Genomic DNA, 21,125 nt, shown 5'->3' on the forward strand with positions numbered 1-21,125 from the left:
GTGATGTGGTCTGAGGAAGTGCCTGAATGAGGCCAGATGTCACCCTGCTGGTTTTCGTGCATGAGACTGTAGGAACCAGTCATGTCAATGCCATCACAAAAACATAGGAAATGTTCATAGGCCCTAAAATAGGAGCCTCACAGACAGTGATCCATGCGTACTGCAACTGTGAGGTCAACTGTTGATTGCAATGCTATCCTAAGTGACGTCATTTTTGTTGACACGGCGCACCTGGAGCCTGAATTATTAACACTTATATGTAAAATGGAATGTTTTTTTCATGCTACAAGGATTTTCTTTCTTTTCATCCAGATTGGACTGCTAAGCCACTGTTCCACCTCCAGCTGTACAATATTTCCGTAATTCCCCTGATTGAGATACAAAATATTATCAAAATGTTTAAATTGACAGCTCTCCAAAACTTTGGGTTCTAAGGTTACAGCAGTAAGAATCAAGTGCATGGACAAACTCCGTAGAGACGGTAAATGTATGACACACATGCACGAATTGGGTGTATGTACAGATACCCCGGAAAAAGGCAAATCATGTTGCAACTACAATCTCCACCTTGCATGCTGCACGACCATACGCCTATGACTCGGTCGTCTACTACAGTCAACTGTCACGTTCCCCAAATAGGTATCTGACTTGTCACTTCAGGTGCCAGTATTAACAACATGTCTGCTCTTAAACGACACTTTAGTGTATTAAATGCACAGACTCGGATGCGTGTTGCTGTGTACCTCATGAAAGCGCGCTCGTGCATCTTACTGCGCGCTGGCGTTTAGTATATAGATTCGTAGGTGGATCAAAGTTCTCGTAGTACGTGGTATCGCAAATCTGTTATCTGTGGTGTAGCCTAACCGCATTTATTGATAGAAATATTACCAATTGTCACGAAAAAGGGTTTCTGTGGGATAATGACCTGAATATGTGGCAGTTTTCTGCATAGGAACGGCTCTAAAAGCATCACAGCATTATGAAGGCAGTGTTGATCCTCACCCACACTCACCACGTTCAGTGCAGGGCTGCTGAATTCGTTAGATTATTAGATTAATATGTCATGAAGTAAAAATGGCATACAACACATCAAAGCGTCCAAGAATTCTGGATGAATTTTGTGATTATGATCGCCGCATGCAAAGTGAATTCAATGGCTAAGGTAATTCTGTATAGCAGATTTGCAAGGCTGACCGCAAAGGATCCATGCTCACGAGAAATATATGGAACACTATATAACAGTCGGCACGACGCTATTTCAGAGCTATTAATTGAAGTTGACGATTTACTCACTCGGCCTCAGGTCTTGAAATGGACACTTTAGAGCCACTTGCATCACTCCGTGACGATGTTTTCATTTCACCTGCAGTGCTGACCATTAAGCAACAGAGATATGTACCACTTGCCTCCATTGACAACCTACCACTAGTATTGGCAACATCCTGCACCTTTTAGACTGATGTACAGTTGACCAATGAAAATAAAATGGAATCCAAAGCCCGCACATCCTTGTCGCTTTTAGCCAATCATGTTAGAGCCTTCCCAAAAGTGGTCCAAAGAGGCTGGGCTTCGCAGACTATTAAACCGCACAAGGTATCAATTCTCCATCTAGTGTCAACGACCTTCGTTATGTTGGTCATGTACAAATACTTTACGCACCAGTCCATACATGAACAATAATAAAATGCAGATGCTGTACCCTAGAAAAATCAATAGAGCACAAGTATCACAAAACGAGGTTATTATTAAAAATGTATCAGTAGAATGTAATTCTAATAGCAACATTATGTAATACTTTCTATGGCCAACATCTTCAATGTAGGCCTACATTCTGAAGATATAAATAGGCCTACCTTTGAAGAGAACTATTAGGGTAAAATGAAAATATGAAGAAAAAAAAAATAATGTTGCTTTGGTCTTTTACCATAACAGTGAAGGTATGTGTGCTAACTTGCTATTCCAAGTTTGCGTGGATTAAAAATAATAATACACATGATGCCACAGGCCGAGGAATAGTATTCCCATTGCTATCTGTCACCAATAGTATGCTGCCACCTACAGCAGGCTATACATTGTTCATGGTGGTTATTGTGGTTTTTGAGTATATTCTTGTGATTTACAATTTTTAAATAATTTAGTAAAGAGGTTTACACTATTGGTTGTATTTCTTTAGTATTGATTACTGCTAAGTACCTCCCAACTTGCACTGGTTTACGCTGTTTTAGGGCTGCGTGCTTGCTGAAATGAGGTATGGAATATCTAAACAAATCTAATAATTCATCCATCACTCGCAAGCCTTCAAGCACCTTTGTCCCCCTGCAACTACATTGTTGTCAAGACTAGGCTATTGTCATCTTACTGTTTTATTATGTTTTACGTCTCAGTTTTGGCTTGTTTGGTTGATCTGTAAGTGTGATGTCTGTAGGCTACTGAGACCTTGAATTTCCCCTTGGGAATCAATAAAGTATCTATCTATCTATCTATCTATCTTTACACAGTCCGTTTTCTGAGTATCACAACTGCTGTAGGCTGTAACTTTACTTTGATGTCCCATGTTTTTTCTTGATGGGCTAAGCTATCTTTTAAATTCTGTCGATGATTTGATTTATAGTGCTATAGCCTAACCCAGAACTGTCACTGGCAGGCATGACAGTCCACTTGTCAACCACTGTTGAATATATTCATCTTGAGTCCAGAGATACAGATGCCAAGTTAGCTGCTGTTTGACATGCGCGGTTGTGCCCAAAAATGGCGGCTCAGTTCTGAAGGAAAGTAGCCTACTGACCCTCGTCAATTTCCATGTAGAAACGGTAAGGAATCATGATTTAGTTGTTTGAGTCTTTTGTATGCAATTAAAACTTATATGCTGTATAACACTTTTACATAAAGACGTTTTGCTTTAAACAATAGCCACTTATTCATCTCACTTGGACTCGCCTAATAATCGGTGTTTTCGTAAGGTATTTCCCAAGAAGTGCAACACTAACCTGGAGTCTCCTCAAATGTAATTTTATTTTGGGTAAACTGTTTCGAAAATGTCGCTTGTATTCTTGCGCCAAAATGTATGATATTGGCAACAGTAAAGCCGCCGACGAACCAACGGGCTGACAAAGTCAGAGAATGGGTCAGTTATGTTTTTCAGTAACCTTATAGTCTATAATAAACCAATAATGTCTCCAATGTTAACATACTCGTTACATTTCCCAGATATTGGTTAGCTATCTCCCTCTACTGCGAAATTGCGCGTTATTATGTGTTGAATTTTAGAAGTCATCGCATCGAATGTCCTGAATGGATAAACTAAAACATCTAGAGCATCTCATCCCATAAGACCCAGTCAGACCTTTATTTTGCACACGGCCCTGACCTCTTGCAACTCCAAGGAACCTCGAATAGCCTAATGTGCAGTGGATGATCTGGGTAAAATTTTGTGAAATGTCACATTGCAGTATGATAATAGTAACATACATTGGTTACAGATGTGGGTGAAACGCTCGCTCACGAACACGCCTCCTCCGGTACTGCAGCTCAATGGATAACATGGTACAAGTGTGCATTACGTAATACAAAGTAGCATAATGCTGCATATCAGCAGTAAAGTAGTCTATTGAAGAGTGAATTCTAAAGCGAATTCTTAGATAATCTTTACAGCTGCGTTGCATTGTGAAAAGCTATTTTAAGTGGGGAAATCCTTTGTCTTCGCACAGCTGTCATTCGCCATAAACTGGTTCGGGGATGTGTCAAAATGTGTGGGCTGGTCACTCATAGTTTTGTTTGCAGCAGCACTGACACACCCCTCAGTTTCTCTCCAGCACTTAACATTTGTGTTTTTCTGGTGTCTACATTTCAAACGTGTTGTCAGACTCAGTTCTCATTCCCAACAAAGGTCTAACCGATGTTATAAGTGACTGTGAGTAAAACGGCACTGATGATTCAAAAGGATCAGTGATGCACATGAATTTATGCAATCAGATGTGGACACTGAATCCTATGGATGGAGCGCAGTTGTCCATGTCTTGTTTTGCCCACTTCAGTGTTGATGGTGGTCTAAGCTACTGGTTTGAGATCTGAGCTTTCAAATGGAACTCTAGAAGATTGTGGAATACTGAAGGGTTGTGAGTTCCATCCCAGCAGCCCCCGAGCAAAGCACTTAATCCCGGCTGAGTTACTCCAGGGAGACTGTCCTTTTGGTAAGTTCACTGTAAACGTCGTCCTGGATAAGACTGTATTGTCAACTAAAAACAACAAATAATGGAATTTAACTTAAGGCAGTGAAAACTGCGCCTATACTGACCAAGGAGGGCATACATCCCTTCAGCACTTTTAACATTTCCACTCAGTAGTAAAGAATCCGAGCTTCACAAACCCAGCCCTGACAGCTTTGAATTCTCATTTGAATTCACTCATTTGAGACTGTGGTCAGACACTTATTCTAGAGCATGATTTTGAACTATTAATATCACCCGGTTGCCACTGTAAAGCAAAGGAAACACGCGGTTCCGTTTAAAAAGAAGTTCACTACATGCACACACACACACATGCACACACACACACACACACACACACACTCACACACACACACATACACACACACACACAGATTGATGACTGTGGGGCATGCTGCGTACACGTGTTAACAAAAAGCAGTTCAATTAAATGAGATGCTCTGTTGATCTCTATCTCGATTCATCGCCCCTGGTGGCTTAGACAGATCTCAGCATTTGATCCTCTAATATGGTTGCCACTTCCTCAGAAGTCGTAAAGTATGATCCCTAAGTGCTTCCTGTCTGACGGGGGTGGGGGAGACTTTCTGACATTGGTGGGGGTGGTGGACGCAGCACTTCTCCAAAATGTACACATCGTCTGTTAATGAGCAGCGGTGGAATCCTTTTCATGTGCTCTGCCAGACTGCCTCAGATGCACGCCACTTAATGGCCTTTTTACGGTGGCCCGGAATCTTTATGGCTGGCCGCTCAATGGGATTCACAGCCAAAGACAGAAGGGTGGGAGGGGAGATGGAGTGGGCAGCAGGGGGCTGGGTGTGGGGGTTGGGGGTTGCTCTCCAAAGTCAGCAAAGTGCACAACCTGAAACCTTCAGGACCCCAGACACTGACTAACTGGAGTGAGGACCACATACGCTAGCTAACTGGAATGAGGACCACAGTTGCTGGCTAACTGGAATGAGGACCACAGATGCTGGTTAACTGGAGTGAGGACCACAGACACTGGTTAACTGGAGTGAGGACCACAGACGCTGGTTAACTGGAGTGAGACTGATCTTCCCTTAACCAAGGAGTGTGTGATTATCTGGAAGCTTTTCCAGTGGGATCCTCTATCTAGAGTGAAACAGTTTTCCTCTGGAATGTAAGACTTGTGTTTGTCTTGAAAGGTATAGTTGTGAATGGCTTGGCCTTTTTTCATTAACTATCTTGACATTTTGTAATTAACTGTATCAAGCATATATGGTGAATAAGTCAGGTAAAACCTGCATTAAACTCACTGATTTTATATTTATTGTGAGAGTTGTATTGCATTATTATTATTATCATAACATTATTATAACATTATTGGTTATAATGTAGAGTTGTATTGGTTATTTCAACTTTGTAAAGTGCAGGGTCATTGATCCTTTATTGTTATACAGGCACCTATCACACTGTTGAGTGTGATGCATTTCACCACGTATCAAACTATAGTAAACGATTATTTGTATTTGTTGGGTTTTGAGTTACACTAAAGGGTCTGAAAACAAGGTGGTGGTCTCTGGACTGGTCCTGAGTGGAGTTTAATCTGTTCTCTTGATTTACAACCCATTGCTGTTGAACCCCATAAGACCCTTGATTCAGTAACAGGGAAGGAGACTAGTTTTTAACTGTGTGGAAATGGTTATTACTTCAACAGATCTCATATGCACCAGACAGACAAACAGTTTCAACATTCTTATGGTGTTTTTGCATCATCTTCATGTTATATAGCATGACCAGTTCAGGGAGCCATAGTATCTCAATTGTGGTCCATAAGTCTTGTGGAGAAATGGAGAGGCCTTTTATGTTCCCTCTGTAGCTTGTGGGAATCGGGCCAAAACTCTGGATAACCCAGACCATCAGTACCATCAGTAACAATCCTTAATTCCACGTTCTAAAAGAACATCTTGATGGATAACAAAAGAAACTTTCCAGGCTCTTGTGGCCTGCCTGTGTCAGCTGTAGTCAATTTTGTGAGCGGTTTGTCTGTTGACTGGTGGGAGATGGAAGGGGGTACTTTGATCCCCAGCAGTTGCATGGTCTAAAGGAAGAGTAAGTTATTGCAGTTGTGGTCTGAAGAAATGCACTTTAAAGAGTGCAGCTTTGATTTTAACTCCCACCCGCCCTCACATTAGAAATAGATCAATGATGAATGCTCAGTGCAGGTCTATCCCAGACTGGTGTTTTCAGAAAATAGATTGTATGTAAGGAGATCATTTCTTTCTTCTCTCTCGGGATTTGGGGGAAGTTTCCATCCACAGGTTGTGTGGATTTATGCGCCCCTTGTCCTTGAACCATTGAGTCACTTTAAGTGGAGATAACAGTCTTGCAGCTCCATTCTGTACCATTCCCGAAGGAAATTAATCTGCAGTGTTTTAATGAAGCTGCAGCCTAAGGAAATTAAGACTATCTGGCTGGACTTCCATTTTACATCCATAGCTCATGTATGCATTATCTCTGTCTGGGTGAGGCTGTTGTTGGCGAGGTACATGAACAGAGTTATTGGGGTGGTTCCAGATGCCGTTGTTTCTATGAGTCGGTCTAGACATCGAGAGCGCTGTTTTTAAAAAAAAAATTCTTTCTTTCTTTCTTTCTCTTTTTCCTTCTTTCTGTCTTTCTTTCCTCCTGCAGCAGGATGCCAATGGATCTGTAGAGGGACGCTGAGCTGTCAGCTGTTAATTTTAGCTCCTCCCTTCCCCACCCACCTTTGGTCACCATGGGCCGAACACCCCAGAGAGGTGACCACTTAATCACTTTCTATATTAAAAACGTTATCTAACTCATACACAAAACCATGGATTACAATTTGATTTGAAGCCTTGGGGTAGGCACTTAATACAGTTGTTAATGTTGGTGATTAACTATCTTGTGCATTGTATTGGGGATGTTAAATCAATCCTACTTAGGTTTCTCTGCTGACATCCCATACATTTCTTCACACATCAGTGCATTGCTGTGCAATCATGGTGTAAAATCTTCTTATCATGGTCTGTACATGTATATAGTTGTATGCAAGCAAGGGGGTTGGATGTTTGAAGGTGTACCATTAGATATTTATGTTTAGTGACAAAGTGTGTCAAAAATGCCACATTTCTTGGCACCCTCTGGTAAAGTTAAGTAAAGAGGTATAAAAAAAATATCTTTTGCCAATATATCTTAGGAAAAATCCAAACTTGAAGGGAATCAAATATATTCTGAGAAAAATGATTTGTAAAAATAAATGTGCTACATTTAATACATTGTAAAGGCTACCTTTGCCAATAAAACAGCTCATAATCTTCTTCTATGACATCCTGTAAAGGTGGACAATACAAAGCAAGGGTTTTGAGACCATTCATCTTCACAAACTCTCTCCAAATGTTCAGGTCCTCACTTGTGCATTCTTGTCTTTGACTCACCCCATGGTTTTTCTATGGAGATCATATCAGGGGATTGAGATGGCCTGCTGGATGACCCATGTTCAGGTTTTTCTTGTTTTTGTCGTGGCAGATATTCAGACTCGGGCCAGAAGTTTGGAAGAGTCCAAACATCTTGCCTACAACGTAACAAAAATACACCATTATAAGTGCTGAAGTCAAAAACCTGTCCCAAAAAGAAGGCGCAAAAGTCCGGCAGAGTAGAGCCTGAGTAGAGCCTTTTGAGTAGAGCCTGCCTCCAATGACGTCTTTATCTCTGCAGCTGCAAGGCAAAGCATGCTTTTTTCAGGCTTCACCCATCCACAGGCTTCACCCATCCACAGTGAGACACAAAGCGACAAAGAGAGACATAGGGATACAGAGCGCACATAGGGGAATTCTGGTAGAATAGCTTCAGTATGTTAATAGTATTAGTTAAACTTGTTATTTCAAATGTTATAAAAGTATGTTGGTTAGGAATAACTTCAGTGTATTACTTGATTATGATTGAGGTTATATGAATACATGCTTTATAGTTTCAAACTCGTTCTCTCATCATGATGTCTACAATCCATAGGATAATTTTATACAACAGAGTTCATGACCATGCCAATGACGTTCCCACGGCCTTTGGAATAAATACAGCACCTTCACCATATTTAGCATTCTGAAATTGAAAACCTTGGCCGATACGATGTATAAAATAACAATTTGGTCTATAACTAATGCCAATACCGATATTGTTTTCTTTGATTTTATACTTTGTTTTTGATGTTGACTATACCCTTTAGTAGTGGAAACAAAAATGTTCATAAAATAATAACCAAACCGTTTTCAAGTCTTATAGGCTGTCACAACACTGACCTCATGTAGAGTTGATGCAACATAACAGATAAACATCAGCCGCTGCCATCCGTAAATGTCATATACTGTACATTTGCTGATAGCTGATATAAGTGATCAAGGCCGATAATGGCCGATTAGAACAGAACATATAGAACAGGATTCCAGACAAAGTCCCTGTAGTATTCAGCAACTTAATTAATTTACATTTGTAATTAAATGACAGGAAAGGCTATTGCCCTGGCTTGCCCTCCACTTCTGAAGATTTTTTTGAGACTTGGTGACACCAAGATTTTTCTATAGCTTCCCAACCGAAATATAAGAATAATTTCACACACACACACACACACTCACATACACGCACGCACATGCACACACACATAAACACACATACACACACACACACACACACACACCATAACCCCCCCCCCCCCCTCCCGCACACACACACGCACACACACACACCCACATACACACACACACACACACACACTTAGACACTACACACAGAAGCACACATATACATAGAAGCAAACACACACATGCACACACTCATCTACATGCACAAAAGTTGCAAGAGTAGGGGATGGAGTAGGAGATGGAGACAAATTGACAAGTGTGATTTATTTTTGTGGAGAGAATGTGCAGGACTGGGCGCCGGTCATATTTTGTACCGCTCTGTGTACCGCCTTTTCCCCAACTTCCCATATTGGCGGAGACATTTAATACGCCTCAGCAGGAGAAAAGCCTTTATGACATGGAGACAACGCCGCCAAACTTTGGGCCTAAAAGTGGGTCATGGTTGGAACATTCATCAGGTGAATGAACCAAAACAAACGTCCAAAAATGGTGAACTGAACACAAAATCAAGCTTCTTCCACTGAAAAACAGTGGGGTGAGTCAAAGAGGAGAATGCACTAGTGTGCACTAGAAATCCTAGTGCACTAGAAATCCGGAGAATCTGTTGAGATTTTGTAAAGACAAATGGTTTTAAATAATTTGCTTTATATTCTCCAATTTGGGATGTCATAGGAGAATATTACGAGCTGTTTTATTGGCAAAGGCAGGCTTAAGAAGGTATTTTTTTGCGAGGCAATTCGTAACAGTATTACAAGCAGGGATGCCAATAATTGTGGGCAACGTGTTTTTGTTAAAAAAATATTTCTTTGAGATTTTCCCTTCAAGTTTGGATTTTTCCTCATTGTTTTCATTGTGAGATTACAATATATCACCAAAAGATATTTTTTAGAAGGTGCATGGTTTTTAGCAACTTTACCAGGGGTTACAATAATTCTGGAGGGTACTGTATGTATAATTGAGGCCTTAATATTTTACTTGTAAATAAATATTCTCTTGTATTATCAGTTAAGGGTTAGAAAACAATAAAAGAATAAAGATATATTTTATATTTTCAAAACATGTTTTACATTTTTCTATTGAAGTGAGGAATCAATAACATTTGAACGACACCCAACCCTACCCATCATGTTTGTATTTTAAAAGAAGACAGAACCAGTTTAGACAGTTGATAGTGTACAGAATTAATTATTATAAAGAAACTGTTGACACATTTCGTCACCACATTTCTGGTATGAGTATAGAATGGGAAATAGTCATAATATGGGGTTCAAAATGATTGGTTGTGATCTCATTTTGTGGTTATGTAATAAATATTTAAAAACAAAGCCAGGCTAATAATGCTAACTTAAGTTTAGGTTTTTCAGTTTGGTATTTAAGCCCATACAAAACATGCTGACAGCTTAGTTTGTACTTTGTTTTACAGACCAAAAAGACAGTAAGAAAGAAAAAACTGGTAAGAGTGACATCACCTACGACTCCTCTCAGACTAACCCTGATGGTATGGCCCTGTTTCTGTGATCTGCTTGGAACATGTCCTACATCACACTTTCTGTTTTTAGTTTAGTTGATGCAAGACATTTATCATCGTGAACACTGTAAAATGGAAACAAAATGCTTGATGGTACTGTGACAACTATGGACACTTTGCGTATTCTGTTGATTACATAGACAATATTAAGGGAAAAAAAGAAATTCCTTGACCAGTAGCTTGCTACAAATCAATAAAGAAACATTGCTAAAATGGACATATTGCTAGCAAGACATAACTGCTAGGAAGCAGAACAAGGATTGTTTTGCTTTTGTCAGACATACAGTAACGGTATGGGTAGAACACTTGACAAACAACCAAATTGGATGTCCAGACATGTTGTCGTCAGATCTGTGCATATTGTTTATGTTTATGTTTGTGTTTATAATGCATCACTACTCACTCACTATTGTACTCATCAGCATGCTGTTCTCATTATTTCTGATACTTAAATCGCTAGTTACGAATGTAACTGTGGTTATGTGAATAGTGGATGACCGCCAGTCTATTCATAGTGGATATATCTCTGTTGCGCCAGCCACAGACCGAGAGTTGTATACCAAAAGCATCACTCTGTGACACGGCGTGTGACGTCACCGAGATTATATCAGATTATATCAGATTCAAAAAGCGATTGAAAGAATTGAAACACTGATTCAACAGAACAGGACAGCGGGTCCCTGTGATGATCTCTACACCATTTCTGAAAGATTTTTCCATCGCCATCGTACATTGCACAGCTGACGGTGCTCTAGCGTTAAGGATTGTGAGTCTGACCTCAGGTGTGCAGGACATTAACTGTGGGTTGGCCCCAGGGGCCACAACCATAACTGGAGGAACGCCGGTCGTGGGTGCCATATCTGCCCTCCCAGTTGTGAGAGGAGATCTGTCCTTACCGGAAGCTCCCAAGGTATCCCCTGCAACCTTCGGTCTGTGGCTGACGCAACAGGGATATATATCCACTACGAATAGACTGCTCTGGCGGTCAGGAACTACGAAACATAAGTGGCTGATAGCTCACCCATCTAAAAATAGGATAGTATTACATGTTAATGAAGAGAAATGTATTTAGTAGCTTTAAAATAATTGACCAACTCTCTCATGTGTGGTTCTCCATACTGAAAGCAGCCTCTCCAACTTGTCTCCTCTCCTTCTCAGAGCCGTTCACATGGGAGGTTTACCTCAAGGAGACCTCATCAGTGGCTGCCTCTCCAAGCTGCTTCAGACAGGTATGTAACAGTGGATGTGAGGTGAACATATGCAAAACTATGGGGCTTACAACGGGGGAAATAAGTATTGAACGCGTCAAAAAAAATGGTAACACTTTACTTGACGGGTGAGTTCATAACACATTCATAGCAGCTGTCATAAACTGCACATAAAACATTCATGACTGTTTCATGAGACATGACTCAACATTCATACCAAACCTTTCATGAATGTGGAAGACATAACGACGACAACAATCGTAAAGCAGCATTGCCGTTTTTCTCTCCAGCCTTTGTAAATATTTCATGAATATCTTATGAAGTCTACATCGAATGTCACTTTACTATACAAGTTGTGAAGTATTCGTAATCACTGAGTTTAACTCTGGTAGCTAAACTAGCCTTCATTCAGTTGACCCGTATTTATGAATGTCCAACCGTTCCATATAACCTGGAACGGTTGGACATTCCAAAGATGAGAAATCATCTGCAAAGGATAGGCCTACATCATAAAGCAAATAGATTTTTATGAAACAAAAAATATTTGCTTGACCATGTTCTGTCTTTTTGGCACCGGAGTAGCCCATTGACTCAGATGTGACGTGATCAGTTAAAAGGTTTGAATCAAAAACGGCAATGCTGCTTTGCGATTGTTGGACTTTTATTTTGACAGGTTGTCGTCATTCTGTCTTCCACATTCATGAAAGGTCTGGTATGAATGTGGAGTCATGTCTCATGAAACAGTCATGAATGCTTTATGTGCAGTTTATGACAGCTGCTATGAATGTGTTATGAACTCACCCGTCAAGTAAAGTGTTACAAAAAAATGTCAGTAAGTATACTTCCACTGTATTTGCATGACATTTTCACAAGACATTAGTATTAAAGGTATACTATACAGGTTTAGGTATTTTTGGCGACTGTAGAGCTCCCTCTAGAGTCACAATATATTTATATTTTACTCTGCTGTTGTAAATAGCGAACTTCTTGTGACTTATCCCCCCCTGTGCACAATGGAAATGCTTTTGTTGTAGAGGTGAAGGATTAACAACAGGCAAAGAATCTCCATAGAACATAGAGATTTTTCGGGCCGCCGTTCTTGAAGTTGCATGGCTGGTTTTCTCAGTAGTCATATAGCACATGCTATGTGAACGATTCGCCTATTACAAGTTCGTTTACCATCAAATTGGCTTTGTAAAGGTTATATTAAGTTGAAAATCTTGCATAGTGTAACTTTAACTCAGGTAATCCACACATATATAAAAAAATAATATTAATATAATACATATTGATGGGCTATAAAAAGTTTTTTTCGTAACCAAGGTGTCACACAAGAAACATTTCATGATGGGTAAAAGCTATGAGCTCTCCCAAGACCTTTGCAACCTTACTGTTGCAAAACAACAACAACAACAACACATTACATTTATATAGCGCTTTTCTCGATACTCAAAGCGCATCACATGGATGGGGGGACCTCACTAGTAACCACCACCAATGTGATGCACGGCAGCCATTATGCGCCAGAACGCTCACCACACACCAGCTTGAGGTGGAGAGTGAGGGAGTGAATGAGCCAATTACAGTGGAGGATGATTAGGGGGCCAGATTGGGAATTTAGCCAGGACACCGGGGAACCCCCTACTCTTTGCGATAAGTGCCATGGGATCTTTAATGACCACAGTGAGTCAGGACCTCGGTTTAACGTCTCATCCGAAGGACAGCATCTCCTACAGTGCAGTGTCCCCGTCACGGCACTGGGGCATTGGGATCGATCTTTTTTGGCCAGAGGGAAGAGTGCCACCTACTGGCCACGCACCAACACCACTTCCAGCAGCAACCTAGTTTTCCAAGGAGGTCTCCCATCCAAGTACTAACCAGGCCCACACCTGCTTAGCTTCAGTAATTCAGCTAAGACAAGGTATCCATTGGTCTGGCTGCTGGCATTGAAAACATATAAATGGAACTGGTTACAGATGCATTTCAAATGAGTAAGTCCAACAGTGCAACAGTGCAAGAATAAAGTCTAGAGACCAGCATAAAATAAATATGGACATATCAGCGAGTAGGCAAGGTAATATAATTCCGGGAGAATCTTGCCATCCACCAGCATGAGACATGGCATACTAATTAAACTCAACATCACTGTTTATGAGGAATCCCTCTGAAACACGCCCCATCTTTCAGTAAAGGCTCTAGCCTGACATGACCTGACATGATCTGCCCTCTACATAATCTGTTAGCACGAAGGTCACCTTTGAAGATTAGTTTGAAGGCTTGGTGAGCCTAAGATGATACTCTCTTATAACTTTTCAAGTTATCGAGAATAGAATTTAGAATCCTCACGTGGTCTCCCTTTGAAACAAACCCTTCTCCCCCCTGTGCCCAGTGCACGGTGCCTAACCCCTCTCCCCCCTGTGTCCAGTGCAGGGTGCCTAACCCCTCTCCCTCCTGTATCTCCAGTCCAGAGTGCCGCCCAGCAACGACTTCAAAGTTGGGATGAAGTTGGAGGCCTGTGACCCGCGCAACTCCACCTCCATTTGCATCGCCACGGTGATGGGGCTGATGGGAACGCGCCTGCGTCTTCGCCTGGACGGCAGCGACAACACCAACGACTTCTGGCGCCTGGTGGACTCGTCCGAGATCCAGCCCATTGGCACGTGCGAAAGGAGTGGGGACATGCTGCAGCCGCCGCTAGGTGAGCACAGGTGCATCATGGGAGCTGCTGGATCACCATCAGGCCTGGAATATACTGTTTTTTTGACCAAGCGTTTATGTACACAACCAGATGCGCTGTGAACGAAACCTTGCTTTATTACTATGTGAGCACCACGTGTAGTACTGGAGATCTCCACTTGCAGACATTACACAAACATACATATAATATGACAAGGGGGGTAGACAGGACAGGAAGGCAGGGCATTGAGGAAGAATACAGCATAACATGAGGAGAGCGGAGGAGAAAAAAAGCAACCCCCAGACTATGCTCCTGTGGGGAGTACAGTGTGGGAACAGGAAAAAAACACCTCAGCAACATTAGCACATACACTTTACAACAGGGATGTCAAACTCATATTAGGTAGTGGTTTGATGCCAGACTATACATTTCAATGATATAGGATGGCCCGCCAGGCTAACCGCCGCCCAGTCCAGCACATTTTTTCCACAAAAATAAATCACGCTGAAAGGCCTATATGATTCTAACTGTCTCACTAAATTGCATTATCCACACTCAATTCCCACTGGTATCTGCTAGACAACAAGTACCAAAACATGATTAGTTCATAGATTTCACATGTAAAATTAATTTTATACAACCCCACCCCCATCTTGCCTGTTCATAATTCTGAGAAATTCTTGTGTGCATGTGTGCGTGTACATGTTTATGTTTATGTGTGTGTGTGTGTGTGTGTGTGTGTGTGTGTGTGTGTGTGTGTGTGTGTGTGTGCGTGCCTGTGTGTGTGCCTGCGTATGTGCCTGTGTTTGTGCATGTGCATGCATGCGTACATATGTCTACTGTGTGAGTATGTGTCATACGTAGGATTACTGTGAATGTATGTGTGTGTGTGTGTATCTGTTTATGCACATGTGTGCACATGGAATGGGTTAAGATGACCCCTGGAGGCAAACATACGGAAAAAATTGGTCATCCTAGGCCCTACGGTTCTCAAGATATTCAGAGAAAACTGTGTCTGCCCTACCCTCCTTTCGGGGGGTCCAGTCCAGCGGGGGGGCTACAGATCAAAACGAAAAACGATGGTTCCATGCTATCCATGTGGGGATACATGCCCACCAAGTTTCGTGTACCCCGGTCTTTCAGTGTCCCGGGAATCCTTGTTGGTGTACGGTCACTAAATGTACACATAAATTATTTTATTGTAAGGCCCCCCATGAACGAAAGTTCACGAAACTTGGCATGCATTCGGAGGGTGTCATAATGATCCTACACTTTCAATTTCGTGCAGTTTTGACCATGTCAGCCAGAGATATTGTGATGAAAACACCTAATTTTTTGCTTTTTAATTTTTAACTAGGTGGCGCTTTACATGAAATAAGTGGTAATGGGATAGGTTGACATGTCCCCTTAAGACCAACATACAAAAAAAAGGTGGACCTCCTAGGCCCTACGGTTCTCGAGATATTCACAGAAAACTGTCTCCGGCCACCTACAGGCCAGTTGGTGTATAGTAACATAAATTAATTTATTATGTGGCTCCCCATGAACGGAATTCCACGAAACTTGGCGTGCATTCAGAGGGTGTCATAATGATCCTACACTTCCAATTTTGTGCAGTTTTGACTATGTTAGGTCACAGATACCTACGATTACAACACCTCATTTTTACTTTTTTGTGTTTTTAACTAGGTGGCGCTATACATGAAATGAGTGGTTATGGAATTGGTTGACATTGAGCCCCTTGAGATTAACATACAAAAAAAAATGGTCCTCCTAAACCCTACGGTTCTCGAGATATTCACAGAAAACTGCCGCTTCGCTGCGGTCATAATAATGTACTGCTGTCATATACTGCTCTTTCTCTCTTGAAATGTCCTACTTCCATGTTGGTTTTTATCAGCTTCTTCCTTCATGAGGGTGGTTTGTAGTGCTAGGTTTTATCAATAGAGATATTGCTTATAACACATTGAATATCTTTTCTAATTTTCCCTTCCTTTCCCTTCCTGCTGGCGGGCCTGATCTGGCCCCCGGGCCTTATGTTTGACACCCCTGCTTTACAACAACATGAAAGACACACGGCTTGCAACCGGGGGGGGGGGGGGGGGAGTGGGGGGGGGTGGAGGGATACCAGTGCAGGCAGGCAGCCATCCGGTCCTGCAGCCATTTGCGGCGCTGGTCACAGACCTGCTTGACAGACTGGGGGTACAAAGCGGCGAAGGCGTGGGATGGGGGGTAGTGGGGGGGGTGACTGCATGTCTGTATATATGTTAGATGTATGTGTAGGCCTGGTGAGTCGCTCCGCCTGGTACCACAATCTTAGTGCCTCAGTCCGCAGGATTGTCAAAGCGATAACACAGCAAGTTGCTATGGAGACAGCCTTGGTCATGTCCCAGACAGAGTCCACAATCAGCAGGTGTCTGTAGGAAGTGGGGAAAGGGATGCAAGAGCGTCTCGCTGCAGTGCTCTTCCGGGGGAGTTGTTTTTCCAGCAGCGGCCTTGGCCGAGGCCCGTGCTGGTTGAGGGGGGCCAAAAGCAGATAAGATTTTAGCTGTTTGGCATTCCAATTTACACGACTACCCTCTTAGTCCATTCTGGTCCAATTGCCTTTGTAAAGCCGTGAGCTTTTCCATGATGTTATCCGACCTAGTATCCAACCTAGCATCCGTCAGATCCATCCTGGTATCCATCAAATGCTTGATAGTCCCAGTCTGGATGCCGACAGCTCTGGCCACTGCTTCAATCATAACGGGCAGCCTTACGGGGCTTTGAACAGCTGTCACCGATACACCGTATCGTGTATCAAATAGTGTGATCATTCCTCTATGTCATAAGAATGTATCATCCTCCAAAATACAGTTGTCAATACAGTTGCATGGTAATGTTTTTGCATAGCGTTGTGAGCAATTTGCATGTTTTTCGTTATGCAAACAGTTGCTTATCTGCGTTCTTTAAAGAACTGTGAGCAGTGAGCACCATTATTAAGATGCATTACTGTATGTTAACTTTGTATAACTATATATGCATGCATTATTTGATACAATGTTATATTATATGTATCATAACCTACAATATATGACCATTTCACCCTGCTTCGATGTGTCGTCATCGTCTTGCTGTCCCCCCCTCCTTTCTGTGATTGGTTCCTTTGTTGAGGTGAAAATGGGGTCCATGGAATCCAGGCTGCCTAGCAGCGCGAATACAATTGCGCACGTAAGGCAGCATGGGAATTCGGAGATCTCTTTCTACATACTGCTGTCGGTGCATTCCCTCTATCTTATATCGGAGTTATGTTAATAATTTGTTGCAAAAGACGCATATTTAGTTTGTTTAGCAAATCTTCTATAGTGCTTTAACATTGAGGAAAATATCTTGAGCTCCATAGTATGAATGGGTCCTCTATTAATTTTCATTTTTGATCAATTAAATAATTTCTCTTACTTATTAATACTATTACGTACAACCCAGTAATGAGGATGTACACAAACATTGAGCTATTTATGATTTTATGTAATTGAAGCAACATTGTAAAAACACCAGCAGAGATTTGACAACATTGTGCAAGTCTGGCAAGTTAATTGTAACCTGCTGAAACTAGACGATGCACTAGAAGTTACATGCATCATGTAGTAATTTAAGTTTTAATTCAACTACTGTATTTCCTAATGTGGTTTTTGAGTGTTTTGTTGTTGTTCTTCTTATTGTTGACTCTTTTGTTTTTGCATTTCTTTCTCTCTTTGTTTTTCTCCTCTCTATTCCACGGTTGTCTACAGGATTTCGGATGAACGCCTCCTCATGGCCCATGTTCCTGCTGAGAACCTTGAGTGGCGCAGAGATGGCCCCAGCTAGTGCTTTTAAGAAGGTCTGTTTTAGACACGTGTGCCCCAGCTAGTGCTTTTAAGAAGGTCTGTTTTAGAGACATATTGTGATCCGATCACTCAAACCACTTGCCGATGTTCTGAGACGCATTTGACCACATGTCTTTTGTAATGTAAACGCTAATGTGTTCTGATGTGTCTCAGACAAAGGGAGTGTGGCATTAGCAATAGCCTAATCTTAACAGCAACTTGTACACCTTGAATACACATATAAACAGTGATGTCTCAGCTGACTACTGATTGGATCACCCAAAAAGCATTCTGAAAACAAATGTAAACAGGCCCAAAGTAACACATACTAGGGTTAACAGCACTACTTTGGTACTTTGTCTCTGTGTTTGAATTGAATTCTTGCTAGGAAATAATAAATCCTATAAATTTCAACCCGTTACGCATCACTTTTTGAAGAATCTATGTATTCTATGCCATGTATACTGTATCATTGACAAACGTTGCTAGGTAGCCTACAGGGACTACTGTAATACTTCAAAGAGTCCATGAGTCTGAAGATATTACCTGATCATAGTGTGGGAGTTTCCAGACTTAGGTGTGTCGTACACGAGTATGATGGAGATAAATTTAGATAACTTATAAAGAAAAAGCTTCAGGGCCCTCATTAATTATTGTTGCTGTGACAGACTTTGTCAAACTATGTCAAAGTGTCACCCTGATATCCTTATTATATACTGACCCACTTTCAATGACTTTGACCCACTTTACAAGGTCACATGGAGGCTTTGTTCTCTTAGTAGTATAAGCTTTATAATTATTAAAGACACTGGCAAAGGATTTGATACTTGTTTAAATGTAACTACAATAAAACAAAAACCAAGCAATTATAGGTGAAATTAGGCTTCATCCTTTCAAAATGAGAACAACATTATACAAAGGCGCCCATGGATTTTTGCTGCTGTCAGTGTCCTAGTTGGGGTGTAATATTTGCTACATAATTGTAATTGTATAATAGAAAGATAGATAGATGGATAGGTTATGTTTTTCATTCCTAAAGGGAAATTATGGTGTGACAGCAGTAATTAATAATATTAACATTAATCACACATACACATAAGTCAAAATGAAATAGAATCAGAAAAAAGTGATATCTAGTTGCAGTAGTTCAAGTGTGGATTACTTTGTCCGAGAATGACTGATTGGTTTTTACTTCCACACAGGAGCCTCCAAGGCCGTCTCAGAACCACTTTAGCCCGGGCATGAAACTGGAGGCCGTGGACAGGAAGAACCCATACCTAATCTGCCCCGCCACCATTGGAGAGGTGAAGGGGGACGAGATCTTTGTCATGTTCGATGGCTGGAGGGGGGCCTTTGACTACTGGTGCAAGTTCTATTCCAGGGACATCTTCCCTGTGGGCTGGTGCTCTCTTACCAAACATAGCCTGCAGTCTCCTGGCAACAGCTGTAAGTTCATGTGCAAATACTACTTTACTGTACTTTACCAAAGATCCTCTTTTACAAACATGCTTGATAATAAAATAGAGACAGCTGCATGGTATGGAATGTGGCATGATGATGCTGTGAAGCGAGCATTTCAAATGTTATAAACTAAATTTAACAGATCTTATCGCAATTAAATATTATTATCTGTTATAGACAGGGCTCCTATGGGTCATGGAATTTCTGCAATATTATGGAATTTTGGAAAGTCAATTCCAGACATTGTTTTTTATAAAGTCATGGAATATCAGGGAATTTTGTTGTAGCAGTTTAACTTGCCAAAATACATTAATACAAATATATTTCCATGCAGAATTGGTGTAATATCTTTCTCGAACGCTACGCGGATGCTTTGAAATCATTGGTCGGTATATTGTACCATTGGGATGTAACGGTACACAAAATCATCATGCATTTGGTACATTCGGTACACATTTGTATTGAACCTAAGGTCCTAAACGGTACCTAAACGGTTTGAATATAAGTACCTTTACACCCCTATGTACCATTCATTAGATAGTAAGTCATGGAAATTCAGTTTTTTGTTAGGGAAAAGTCATGGAATTTTACATTTTACTTGAGTGGGACCACTGTATAGAAAAACACCCTATTTAAAGAAACATTTAGGACAGGCTTTAAGTCTGCTGATTAGCTGGGTAGTCAGGTGTTGGTGACGCCATATCCCAGCAGGGGGCAGCACAGCCCCAGTTTCCTCCATCTCTCAGTGGACCTGCTGCTCTGAATTAATACGTTTCAGAGGAAGTACCTTTATTGGCTTGTAAAACCACTTCAGTTGGTAACAGTGTCAGGGAGGATACGTGATATCTTAACTAGACTCAATTAATTTCACACAACATGAAATCTGGCACTGTAGGGAATTATGATTATGTCAAATAAAATAAAAAGTATTTAACAGATATCGGTATGTATTATTTTTAAGATCAGTTAGATAGATTAATTTCCCTGTCATATTTAACTGTATGTCTATATAAAGTGAACTAAATTATGCTGCATGACTGTTTTGGTTGTACTTTCAATTGAAATAAGAGTGGAATAGTTACATCTCAACTGGACTGTAATTGCTACTATTAATACATTTGCTGGTTTCACTAATAGGTAATTAGTGTTTATTATTAATTACAATTCCCACTCAGGGGTACACTGTGATCGTGATGGTGGAAATCCACATTAAGTGAAATCCAATTACAGATGAAAAATACTGATTTATATGAAGGTTGCAATTAAGGCGTAATGACATTTTTGTCTTTAAATAGGCAAGGGTATGTGCATATCTTCAACCTTACTGGTACTTCTTATTACAATGCCTGAATAAATTCTGTAAATAACAATGGTGCAAAAAATAATGTTTACTGCGTCTTCGTACTTGTGTATCGTATTATCTTTAGTACACCAGAATCACTCTGTATGTGAGTGTGTGTGTGTGTGTGTGTGAGTCTGGCCTGGGGGTTTCTAACAGTCTGAAAGAGAGAACTAAAGCTTCTTTCACATCGCTCACCCCAACTTGGGTCATGACCTATTCAGC

At 41.1% G+C, this 21,125-nt stretch overlaps 1 protein-coding gene across 2 annotated transcripts in view; it reads left to right on the forward strand.

Annotated features, from left to right (window-relative positions):
- The first annotated feature begins 2,743 nt into the window (after nucleotides 1-2,743).
- The window catches only part of scml2 (Scm polycomb group protein like 2), a 43,059-nt gene continuing 24,677 nt past the window's right edge, over nucleotides 2,744-21,125 (forward strand). For both annotated transcript variants that reach the window (XM_042080170.1, XM_042080171.1), the window contains exons 1-7: nucleotides 2,744-2,810; nucleotides 6,876-6,982; nucleotides 10,266-10,340; nucleotides 11,529-11,599; nucleotides 14,042-14,276; nucleotides 18,026-18,114; nucleotides 19,303-19,546. In XM_042080170.1, coding sequence (XP_041936104.1) covers nucleotides 6,961-6,982; nucleotides 10,266-10,340; nucleotides 11,529-11,599; nucleotides 14,042-14,276; nucleotides 18,026-18,114; nucleotides 19,303-19,546 — 736 coding nt within the window. In that variant the 5' untranslated portion in view covers nucleotides 2,744-2,810; nucleotides 6,876-6,960. The remainder of the gene's footprint in view (nucleotides 2,811-6,875; nucleotides 6,983-10,265; nucleotides 10,341-11,528; nucleotides 11,600-14,041; nucleotides 14,277-18,025; nucleotides 18,115-19,302; nucleotides 19,547-21,125) is intronic.

Source organism: Alosa sapidissima, chromosome 23 (genome assembly GCF_018492685.1).
Source record: "Alosa sapidissima isolate fAloSap1 chromosome 23, fAloSap1.pri, whole genome shotgun sequence".
NCBI classification, from domain to species: domain Eukaryota; kingdom Metazoa; phylum Chordata; class Actinopteri; order Clupeiformes; family Clupeidae; genus Alosa; species Alosa sapidissima.